We start from the raw sequence: 12,391 nt of genomic DNA on the forward strand, positions 1-12,391 counted from the left end.
TGTAATCTGATATTGCCTATGCTGGTTGCTATTACATATTAAGCTGCGTTACTTATGTTTGTAAGACAGATGAAGATTGTAAAGTGGAGCGTAGATTTGACAGCTTATGTGAGGTTCTTGTAATGTGATTACGTTTCATAACATCTGTTTGATACTTTTTTTATTTTACTACATGTTATATACATGTCGTTTTATTTTACTTCAGATGTATCGAAGCGTTCTTTTCGTACTAGTGGTAATTGATTTCATTTAATACCATTCAAAAAATTACACTTCAACATTAATAGCTTTATGCATTGTATTTCGAGACATGTTTCTATTTACTTTAACAACATTAGTATTAACCAATCCAATGTCAGAACGCAACTTATACATTACATGAGTACAGAATGGAACCTTATACTGTATGTGCGGCACGGCTAAACCACGTATCTTCTTAATGGGATATAGATTTGAAGGAATGAGCTTAGAACGTGTTTTAGCCTAAAGTATATATCCTATGATCCAAAATTGCATTTTAGCGTTCTTTCATTTTGTCTTAAGCGCCAAGGGGATTCGTCTGTTTTCCTTATACAGTATGCACATCTAAGTAGAATTTATTTCAACACATTGTTTATCCAGACATATATCTCATCTCTTTATTTTCATAAATCGAAACAATTGTTATTCCACAATAAGATAATTTCTTTTCTCTTCAACCGACAGTCCTGTGATGTCACGTGATGTGCGAACGAATGGGAAAACGTACATTCACGTGCGATAGGCTTTTTATCTTATTCTAATTGTTTCCATTGGTTTCAACATTGAAACAATGAAAATCGTTTATTTCAATAAAGCAATCCATTAAAAGCATTATTTCTATCTTTGTTTCCGTGGTCGTGCTGATTTTGGATAGTTGCCATCCACTGCTAGACAAATGTAGTCATTTTGGAAAGTCTGTAGCTGACTTTCAATCCAAGAAAGGCAACACACCTCATGTACTGGTTGAGAAACGGCCATTGTAAAATGTTACTTCAGCCGGACATAATGTGCTAGAATGTACCACAATGCTTGGAGAGTAGACCAGCCTTCTCCGAGGAATTTGGTTTGGGCTTCTTAAACTTCTTAACCATCGTGGGTCCGCACCTCTTGTTGTTGCCGCCGGTACCAAGCTAGAGGCGCCCCAGTAAACTTTTTACCCGTGACCTTGTACCTTGAGAGCTGACGTTTACTTGTTTGATTTGGTGATGCCTCAGGGGCGAGCCTAATGGTATTGTATTGTGTGCAGTCTGCAAGAATTCCAGGAATCTGCCCATGGTACATGCTTTCCTCTCAATCAGACAAGAAATGGAACTAGAATTGGTTTATTTCTTTCCAATGATTACTTTATTTGATTAAAGGTTCAGTCATTGTTTCTCAGTCAAATTCAACACCAACACATTGAATACCTTACCACCTTTCTACCTCCTCTAATTGATAATCTTCCCTTCTTGCCTTTTTTCATTTCTAACCAGTATAAAACTAATCTAACACATCGGCCTAAAGCCTAGGAAGGGAAAAAGAATATTCCGGAAATTCAATCTTAACGCACACAACCTCGGTACAGATTATCTAGGAATGCAGGAATTCACACAACGAACAAGACTAGAGCTACATGTATATATATACCTTTGACAGCGTCAGTTATCTTCTATCTACCAGGCTACAAGTCAATGGTCTATGGTAAGAAGTTAAATATCTTAGAAGTTATGTAGGTAGGAGGGTGCTTCGTTATTGAACAAGGCCTAGGTTTGGACGTTGCATCGAGTCGGAGACGACACTGCAGTTGTGATTGATTCTACCTGCGTCTTCTTACTTTATTGGAGAAGAAAACAAAGAGGAAACAAATCTGTTAACAGTCGCAATTTTTTTTATCTGTGCTAGTATACGTACAAGTCATCATCAAGCGAATTTGAAATCATCTATCCAAGGGGAAAGAAAAAGTGTAACAGTTCTTAGGATCTAGCATTACAAGGTAGAAACAGAGAGCTAGGGTGGTAGAGAAAGAGAGAGAGGGGGTGAGAGAAAGAGAGAGAGCTAGGGGGTGAGAGAAAAAGAGGGAGAAAGAGAGAGGGGAGAGAAAGAGAAAGAGAGAAGGGAGAGAAAGAAAGAGAGATGAGTAGATCAGCTATCAATAAATCTGCATCCTTCTAATTCTACGATTACAAATTCCAAACTTAGAATTGTATTTTTAAATTCCAAACTTAAAATTGTAAATTGTATCATGCTACTTAATACAACGAAGCGTCAAACTTAAATCAGAATCCATAGACTAGATGCGTTGATGAAGGTTAGACATCCAGGTAGTAAGATACGCCCCAAATAGTTACTCAAGCAACTGGATAAAATTTTAAAACAGTCATAGTAATAATTCAATTAGCTACTGTTGTTTTAGTTTTAGCGGATGCTGTCTGAAACATCTGACTGTTTCAAAATTTTGCCCAGCTGCTTAAGTGACTATTTTTGGCGCATAGACTAAATGATTGCACATGACTTACACTCATTGTCTCTTCCCTCAGACCGTCCTTGAGGAAGAGCATGTAGGGAGTGCCTCCATCCTCCCGCATGCGCAGCAGGGGAACCATGCCCTTCAAATCATACACGTCTTCTTCTCCTGAGGAATGAACAAGTTTATACATTATCATGTTCGTCTGTGCTTATGAGCTGTGGATAACCAACTTCAATCTTTTGTATGTCAAACTCTTTCATGTCTCGTAATTGTACCAGAACTGACTGGAGGGTCTACGCCGAGAGTAGACAAACATGGCGTGACCTAGCTACGCGTGTCTGTACCCGCTATGCATCAGTTCCTGATGCTCGCGAATAATAATGAATTTCACCCCTGCTGATCAGTGCCAATGTCATGGAAGTTTCGGCGAGTCTGTCCTTCGTGTCGCAAGATACATGTTATAACGTTGGTTCAATAGTTCAGTATTTGTTAACATACCCGTGAAGTATTTCCAGTTTTTGGAGTTGTCCAAAACGAGTCCATTCCAGGCGTTTGCAGCAGCTTTGAATCCCTCCACCCTGTCTGGCTTGTTCTTCTGTAGATACTTCATGATACTGAAAGGTTGACAAGAAAGAAGTCAGTACTAGATACTGACCAGAAATTCCACTGCAGTACAAAACAAATTACATACGAAAACTCATACTTACGTGAAATATTTGGAGTTTTTGTCAATAATGTTTTGTTTTACTTCTGATAACTTTTCTTGCTTAGGTTTATCTTCATTAATCCCTTAGCTGTCTTATAAGTACACTCAAGGAATAAAACACTGAAACTCGCGAGAAAAACGCCATTACCTGTCACCTTTCTCGGACATTTCTGGCACCTTTGACCTAATTTCATGTTAGTGCCCCTAACTTGTCTAGCATTCAAATACCAGTTGAGGAACTGTGGACACACACCAGGACAAACAAACAAACAAACAAACATACAAACGAACACATCAACTGATCGCCAAATCGAACTTGACCTTCGTTTTATATACATACCAAATGCCTACTGTTGACCGCAGTTTAGTCGCTTTACTACGGTGATAGCAACCAACTCAGATGAGCTATCACGCTAAATGAATGTGCTCGCAAAACTCACTCTTTGATATATCCTCTGAAATATCCATAGTAAGCCTTCTCGGTCTTTAGTGTGATAGCCGGATCCAGGTTGTTTTGAAACACAACGTCACATCCGGTCTTTCCGGGCTCAGACTTGTCTCCATCCGCGTTTCGATTGCCTCCGATCTTAGCGTCACTGACACTGTCATCTTCTCTCACCATCTACACAATTTGGAAAAGAAAGAGCTATCTCATCAATCTGACAACAATTAAAAAATTGTGTTAAAAATACTAGTATGGCATGTATGTTGCTGTGGTGTCAGGTGGCCTCTTTGCTATCTGTATATAAGAGTACGCCTCATAGTCTAACGTTTAGCAAATACCATTATGTACTATGTAGTTGTCATACATTGTATCAGTTACAATTGTCCCGAAATAAAGTTCTTCTTCTATCAGTGAATGCAAAAAGTGGAACAGAATGGTCTGTGATTGACAGAAAAAGGGGCGTTGGTGAAGAGAAAGGACAAAACAATTATCCCAGTTCTAGTTAAACGGACAAAAGTAGGACAAGTAGGACAACATGCAAGTAGTTTAGTATCCAGTATGTCTTTTTTCAATCAATTTGCATTTATTTTATGTACGTACATGTATAGTCTTGGCTATAAGATACATCGGACTCCAAATCAGTCAGATTCAGAATACATGTGTAAAGCGTGAGAAGATACTAATATCACCATAAAATGGGGTAACAGACAATGTAGCTTTACCGTGTTGACCGAGATGTGCAGCTTGTTTAGGAATAAATTTGTACAGTACATATCTTGAGAGATATCTTTTTGAATAAAAGTTCTAGTAATGAAAAAAATTTCTTCTTCTATCACTAAATAAAAGAAAAGTGGACGGAATGGTCTGTGATTGACAGAAAAAGGGGCGTTGGTGAAGGGAAAGGACAAAACAATTATCCCAGTTCTAGTTAAATGGACATTGAACAAGTAGGACAACATGCAAGTAGTTTAGTATCCAGTATGTCTTTTTAAATCAATACAGAACACGTGTATAAATGCCAGTAAAGCGGAAAAAGACCCATATCCGATGTTGCCATTAATTCGTGCCCAATGATAGATAAGACAAGCGTGTACGTCAGGCTAGATTGTATAGGTGACTCTTGGTTCGACTCCCTAATTATACACCTTGTACTGCCCAAAAAGCTAGATCACAGCAACCCCCTCGGTGACCACAACTAAATCCAAGCCAAATTCTTTTGATTCAAGTTGAACCAAAATGCAAGTTACACACACCTTGCACTCAACCTCGTAGATACCATTGCTCCTCGTGGTTATCTTGTTGCTACTGGTGAACATGTCTTTACCTATGGAAACAAGTACATGTATGAAGAAAAATGACGAAAAAAAGAAAGGCACAAATGAAGCTGTAAAGAAACATACAAATGACTACTTTTACAATGGCACATCCACTGCCTCCTACCTGTAAGAACGTCCTTGTAAACGATCAGTTTGCCAGGTTGTTGGCGAATCTGGTTGGAGTTGCGTCTGCCTGCGTCGTTGTCTTCTCGGCGGGCAGCCATCTCTGCCACTCGTTCGATGTGCTCCAAGATTTCCCCCAGAAGGTTAACCTTGCCCCGTAAGGCTCGGAACCGAGCCCTGGTGGCTGCCGGGGATTATTCTTCCCCGCCACTGAACATCAGTGTGCCCGCCAACAGGGATAGAAACAGAGCGGTCTTCATACTTTCCATCATCGGAGACCTGCCGCAACGTTGTCGACTCAGTCTGCCTCTGAACAAAAGTGGTTTTCTCACAGAAAAACTTGTCTTTCCAGATAAAGACACCCTCCTCCAGCACGGCTGAATAGGTTCGCAAACCCTCCCGGCATCAGGGGTTATAGGGATAGCAGGGCTGATGAGGAGAAAAGAGACACAGGCAACACACATTTACCTTAGGTAAGCGCATTGAGCCTTGCTAGAGAAGGGGCAATTTTTTTCACGCAGTCATCACACCTTTATTCCGCATTTTGCTGATCATGCGTTCTTTTCTTGTCTTATCTTTTTATGTATTATGTACAAGTTGCCATACATTGTACCTGTTACAATTGTTCCGAAATAAAGTTCTTCTTCTATGACTAAATAAAAGAAAAGTGGAGCGTAATGGTCTATGATTGACAGCAAAAGGGGCGTTGGAGAAAAGAAAGGACAAAACAATTATCCTAGTTCTAGTTAAGTGGACAGTGAACAAGTAAGTAGGACAACATGCAAGTAGATTAGTATCCAGTATGTCTTTTTTAATCAATGCAAAACACGTACATAAATGCCAGTAAAGCTGAAAAAAGATATAAAATAAAGCTGAAAAAGATATAAGAGTTAAGGCAAGCGTGTACGTCAGACTAAATTGTAAAGGTGACCCTTGTGACCCTTGACTCCTTAATTATTGTACACCTTGAACTGTCCAAAAAGCTAGATCACAGCAACCTCCTAGCCTCTGTTGAAGGCTTCTCCCGTGGCGAATTTTCAACTTCCCGGGGGCAGATCTTTGGCGGGGGGCCGTATATGCGCGGAGACCGTATCTGCTTGAGGCCCCGTTTTTCTTTGGGACCCTGTAACCGCAAATACGCACCCCCCCCCCCCCCCCCCCAGCCAAAGAACCTGGCACCGATAAGTTGAAAATCACCGTGGGAGAAGCCTGCAAAGGAGGCTAGCAACCTACTCCTCTAGCACGGCTGAATACGTTCGCAAACCATCCCGGCATCAGGGGTTGTAGGGATAGCAGGGCTGATGAGGGGGGGAGGGGGTGGGGGGGGGGGCAAGCGCATTGAGCCTTGCTAGAGAAGGGGCAATTTTTTCACGCAGTCATCACACCTTTATTCCGCATTTTGCTGATCATGCGTTCTTTTCTTATCTTATCTTTTAGAAAATGCAAGACGACATTTGTTTTGGTGTATTGCTACACAATCCACTTTCCCTGAGATACAACTCACACGTCTCTGTATATCATAGTTCGGCTTCCTTCACGGCCATGTCAACAAACACACACGGCCATGTACGTACCTCATTAATTCAGTTTATTTTACGGTAATGTTTTAACGCCCCCTATCTGTTAGTTTTCTCACTGCAGCACTATGAACTTCTCATGGACACTAAGGATACACCAAGCAGGTTTTGTAATTGTAGAGCCTTCTTCGGTAAGCCAAATCATAATGGTATAGGAAAGGGGAAATATAGAACGTCAAGGTTCTAGATACTTCTAAAAACCAGTGGTATGTAAAGAATTTCACAGAAGAAATTAGCAACTTCGTGACAGTCACAGACAACACACATTTACCGTAGAGTACTAGTGGAAAATTGCATCAACATTCAATGCCCATGTGGAGTTGGAGGGTTGTCAGCGTCCGTTTAACACTTTCAAAAGATATAAAGGGAAGAGTACCAAATGTTTTCCGAGTCGTTTAATACACTATAAGACCGCCACGCGTACGGTTTATCGTGTCATTCCTTTCAAGATCGTTTCTTGAAACTAGGCTGCCTTACGCTTTACGGAAAAGAGCCATGTGATTCTCAGCCGTGATTATTCAATGGCCGTTCTTCTTTCGTTGGGTCTAGACTAATTCCCGACGTTTGCTGGAATAGAGAGGAAAATACCAAAAATATATATAAGAACGGTACGATACTTGAGAACTAAGAGGTTAAACTCCTTGAGAAAGTGTCATCTGATTTGGTCAGAGATTTGGAAGATGGAAACTTTATCTGACTGCCTGGCTTTCCTGATACATGTACTTGGAATTCTCCGAAAGCAATAAAAAAATAAATAGGTGCTTTCATGGAATCCCGGTTGTGTTTTTGAAGCTCGGTAGGGTAGGCAGATGATGTTACAAAATTCCGCCTCACATCTGCTTGAAGATCACCAAATCTCGCCAGATCTCGCGAGAGTCCACGTTGGTTTCCGCCATTTTTTCAGTTTCCATTTTTGCGGCTTGTTTGCTATGGTCACGGCGTCAACGTCCTGGGTGGGAATTTGAACTTCTTTCTCCGTTCAGAACAGGTTGTACGTGTGTAAAACGTTACTGAAGAAGGTATGTAATGATCTAGATAATGTACGATGGACTGTATGTGTATAAGTGACGATATTATGAATGGGTAACCAGGTTACGAGACAAGCCCAGTTTTGGCAGTCCAGGCTTTCGTCACAGATTAGCAACTGTTATTTACGTGTTTACTGTTTACAGTTTCATGTTTTAGCATATTCTTTTTGAAGCCAGAATTCAACAATCTGATTGTTAAAGTTTTTTCCAAGTTGTATTTCCCAAGATCGTGATTCACAGATAGTTACAAAACATGGTTCAAATTATAATCTTACAGCACTTACAAGTATAAAAAATTATTATATCAACGTTCCGTTAACATATAACAATTCCTGTATCTTAACTTTTGTTGATTTCCTAAATAATATGTCACAGCAAAGTTTCTTTTTAATGGGGGGGGGGGCAAATTTGGCTCATAAGTGGCTACACATTTTGGATAGTGCAATTCCTTGGCTACGGTATTAATTATGTAGGTTGACAATATTGATCGAATACAACAAGTGAATATAATAGAAGAGTAATGATTTGTATTTGGATAAATCACAGATTTTACATAACAAGTTAGCCTGTAGGATAGGTACAGCCCTTTATTTACCTTTGCCAAGAACTTGAAGAGGGTTAAATGTTTTCGGGGCCGCTGGTTTGTCTGTCTGTAAACAGCATAAAGCCTAGGTTACACATAGCCGAACATGGCCTTCCGACTCTCCCCCGACCATGGTTGGAGTGATTCGGGAGTGATTCGGGAGCTAGCTCGGTTGGCGTTCGGCCGAGTCGGCTGGCGTTCGGCTGAGTCGGCTGGTGTTCGGCTGCGCCAGCCGAATGTTTTGAAAATTTCAAAACATTCGGCTCTGGACGGAGGGTCTGAAATGGGTCAGCTGGTGTTCGGCTGGTGTTCGGCGCGGTCGGCTAGTGCTCTGCTGGTATCCGAGATTGAGTCAGTAGTAAAATAAGAACCTTAACCACGCCAGAAACACTACTGACTTACTCCCAACTAGTTTCCAACCTACCCATAACTCACCCCAAGGCCGTAGACAAAACTCTGCTAACTAATTCTCAACCAACTGACTACTATCTGAACGTGGGCGAATCACCCCAGACCTTCACACGACCAAAAACAAAGAAGAACACTAAAAGCAGTATTAAAGCTAGCCATGATCCGAATTCGATCTCTCGGTGATGTTAACAACATAATAGAATGGACTATTTTAATTAAAACCGAAAATGACCCCTCTTTTGAAAGTCGCTGAAAATGTCCATTTAAATTCGTGAGAGGGTCTGCAATCGCTCGGGGTTTAGTCAGGAGAGATTCGGCAGTCTGCGGCTAGAGGTCGGGATGGTTGGGAGTAAGCTAGAAAGCATTCGGGGCCCATTCGGGAGTAATTCGTGTACTGGTTAGGAGATGATCGGCGCATCTTCGGCGCATGTTCGGCGCCAAAGATAGGCGTGGCCCAAAAACTGGTCAGAATGCTCCCGAACTACCGCCGACCTGAGTCGGCTAGCGTTCGGGAGCCATGTTCGGCTATGTGTAACCTAGGCTTAACTCAAGGAGTTGTGGATGGATCTATTGTACTTGTCGATGATATTTGGTCTGTTGGTAGGTGTCGGCAAAGTTAAGAAATTATCACATAATTGGCCCCCTAGCGGCTTTCCAGGGTACTGCAACAAGACTTGAAGTCCTTAAACTTATAATGTTATATCTTGTGTTCTGGACACTTTACTAGCTAGTATGGTCATGATTTTTCAATGTAAGATAGCTCTTGGGCTTGTGGGCCCCCCTAGCAGCTTCTTTGGAACTGCAGGGGACAATATTTTGTTTGAGACTTGATAGTTCAAATGGAATGACAAATGGTCACAGCTTTTGGTATGTTGATGATTGACACAATATATGCTAATTATAAAAATAGGAGCTAATTTGCATAATTGATGAGAAAATTTCATAGAATTATGATAAATCTACTGCATTCCAATTGACAGGACTTTGAAAAATGTGACATAATGTACTACTACTAGTAATTGAAAAAGAGAGGAATATCAATAAATATCAGTCCTACATAAGACTAAGAGGTCTTCATTTGCAGGATTAATGAAAAAATACGCTAGTCATCAACAATGCCATTATAACAGTCAATGATGGGAATTGCATACTTCTGGCATCTGGAAGTTAATTAAAGGTGAACATCATTAGACATATATCATGGAAATCAGGGCCTTATTTCCATAATTAATGAGAAAATTATTTTAGCTACATAATAGTAATACTAGTAGTACAACTTTCATTTTTGGCGACGCCTCAGGGGCGAGCCAAATTTTTACTATATTGTGTGCAGATTGCAAGAATTCTAGGAATTGTACAGGAATGTGAAAGTCCATGGGACGATAACTCAAGAATGCCTGGATGTATTGTCTTCATATTTTGTAGGTTGGTAGGTCTGTAATGATTGGATTTTGGGCCCCCTAGCGACTTTCTATGGTACTGCAGGGGAACTTTCACTTTTCAAATCTCGTCTTCTGAACATGCTATAGTCATGATTTTTAAGTGGTGGATAGCTCTTTGTTAGGAAAATATGTCCTGTAGATTTGGACCCCCTAGCAGCTTTTTTTGGAACTGCAGGAGCTGATTTTGACTCAAACTTTGAAAGAGAATAACGCAAGAAGGGGATGACAGATCATCATAATTTTTAGTGTGTAGATAGCTTAAGTGATGATTTACATAATCATATGCCAAGTATGCAAATCAATATCTGATTTGCATAATTAGTGAGGACAGTTAATAAATCAGCTGCATTCTATTATAGGACTCTCAATCACATGACATATGTAACTGAGAAAGAGATGAATATTGATAGATATCAATTATGCAAACTGATACTTAATTTGCATAATTAATGACAAAATACTATAAATCCATAGTGGTCAATGATGGGGATTTCATTTTTGCACCATTTGGAAGTTAAGTAAATGTGGCCACTATTAGACACAAATCTTGCATAAAGGGCCTCATTTACATAATCTATGAGGAATGGTATGATATCTTTTTTTGTGAAAACAAGATTTTCATACATTGGACAACTTGTGTTATTTTGGTAGAGAAGGTGATCGACTGATATGATTTATTATGCAAGGTCCTTATTTGCATGTGGGCTAAAAACGAAAACGTTAACAGAGACCACCGTCGCCATGGCAACATCTTTTTAATGTTGCCAATCTTGTTAAAACAACTTGTGTTCTTTGGGTATAGAAGATCATCAACTGATATAATGCATGCAAATGAGGACCTTTTTTGCATATGCATAATCAATGAAAAAACCTTGAGAATTTGTAAAGGTAACGTTGGGTAACATAAATTCGTGGGGTACTTAAATTCGGGATTTTTCGAAAACGGGGTATTAAGGGATATGTGCTAGATGCAACATCAGTAATACCGCTAGAAATGCAAACTTGACAGACTAACGTATTCAGAACACTGTCTGAAAAGCTTCGATAAGCATGCATTAGAAGGCGACGAGGACAAAAACTCTCCGTCCCTTATTGGAACAGCCTGAGGGCTTCGTGGGAGACTCACACTACATCGTTGTCGGCTGGTTTATAAGACAAATGTCACATCCGCTTACTGCTAAACACAATCATTTACAAGACAACTTATTTTCTTAAAATTGCTGACCTGCAATTGGACTCTAAGTGTGATCAATCATCAAAACCCCTCTTTGTTGCTACAACCTACGGCTCGTGTATTTTCCCGCCGCCATATCATTACCCAGAATCCTGTTGTCAAGCAGACGACAAAGGTTTGTGAGGAACACTTTTTTGTCTAAATGTTGGGTGTGATTGTGGACTGAGGACGATATTTTCCTCAAAGTTTGCTCCTAACACAACAAGGCATACATGGACATAGTAGTATTATCAATGCTACGGCATCCGGCTAACTTTCCATGAATAATGTACACGTTGCCATGACGGTGGATGTCGACTAGGACGTTCTATAGCTACCGACTCAACACACGGGTTGTTCCCGTAGGTCTGATGTGTGCGGTACGGCCGTTTTTTCGTGTATTTTTTTACTTGGACACGTCTATATCCATAGCACTCTCCTCAAGCCAAGGATGGAACGAATAGCGGCTGCATAAAATGTAATTAGCGGTAAGATATTCAAGACGAATCTTCTCTCCCGAATTAATGTTCACCCCTGTCCGACAGCACCGCCATTGTGCGTGCGGCGGACGGTAGTTTCAAGTTGAAATATTATGGTGTCAGCACGACTAGAGACAAAATCTACCATATATATGATTAGTGCAAAGATAGTACATGATACTGACAGAATAATAGAAAAAAAGGATGGTTTATTGTTCTGCTAGATTGATTTCAGTCAACCATTATCGGAAAAATCCCGAATTTATGTTACCCAACGTTACATGTAAAAACATCATTTGGTAAAGGTATGAGATCGTGGAACTCTAGTTAGAAGATACTAATTTGTGGCCACACACGGTCACGGCGTGACACAGCAATACTTAAGACAAATATTCTCTTTTATTGTTGTTTGTTGTATAGATATACCTGTAATTTGAATATCAAAAGTGGATATATAAATTATGTACAATGAAGGTCTTCAATCATTCATTCATATAAAATCACCTTAAGTCCTTCATTTTCTTTCAAATATCAGAAAACTGAACAAACAGACTGTATTTTCTATGAATGTCTCTTCCGTAAGACCTACTTTTCAACGTCT

General features: G+C 40.1%; 2 protein-coding genes across 5 annotated transcripts in view; one reads left to right on the plus strand and one right to left on the minus strand.

Annotated features, from left to right (window-relative positions):
- Positions 1 to 280: 280 nt before the first annotated feature.
- LOC136422597 (translationally-controlled tumor protein homolog) lies at positions 281 to 5,418 on the minus strand. Its single transcript, XM_066410403.1, has 6 exons — positions 5,059 to 5,418; positions 4,872 to 4,942; positions 3,614 to 3,795; positions 2,966 to 3,081; positions 2,517 to 2,632; positions 281 to 1,833 (listed from the first exon to the last, which is right to left on the minus strand). The coding sequence occupies exons 1-6, from the start codon at positions 5,156 to 5,158 to the stop codon at positions 1,831 to 1,833; spliced, it is 588 nt and encodes a 195-aa protein (XP_066266500.1). The 5' UTR covers positions 5,159 to 5,418; the 3' UTR covers positions 281 to 1,830.
- Positions 5,419 to 7,519: 2,101 nt separating this feature from the next.
- The window catches only part of LOC136422362 (uncharacterized), a 33,686-nt gene continuing 28,814 nt past the window's right edge, over positions 7,520 to 12,391 (plus strand). For all 4 annotated transcript variants that reach the window (XM_066410075.1, XM_066410076.1, XM_066410077.1 and 1 more), the window contains exon 1: positions 7,520 to 7,653. The gene's annotated coding sequence lies outside the window, so the exon portion shown is untranslated. The remainder of the gene's footprint in view (positions 7,654 to 12,391) is intronic.

Source organism: Branchiostoma lanceolatum, chromosome 17 (genome assembly GCF_035083965.1).
Source record: "Branchiostoma lanceolatum isolate klBraLanc5 chromosome 17, klBraLanc5.hap2, whole genome shotgun sequence".
NCBI classification, from domain to species: Eukaryota; Metazoa; Chordata; class Leptocardii; order Amphioxiformes; family Branchiostomatidae; genus Branchiostoma; species Branchiostoma lanceolatum.

Excerpts from the sequence above, each read along its gene's own strand:
- LOC136422597 (XM_066410403.1), bottom strand. The coding sequence starts at position 5,158 with ATGGCTGCCCGCCGAGAAGACAACGACGCAGGCAGACGCAACTCCAAC. Across the intron at positions 4,943-5,058 it reads TTACAAGGACGTTCTTACAG|GTAAAGACATGTTCACCAGT; the intron begins GTAGGAGGCAGT and ends TTGTTTCCATAG. Across the intron at positions 3,796-4,871 it reads TCTACGAGGTTGAGTGCAAG|ATGGTGAGAGAAGATGACAG; the intron begins GTGTGTGTAACT and ends CAAATTGTGTAG.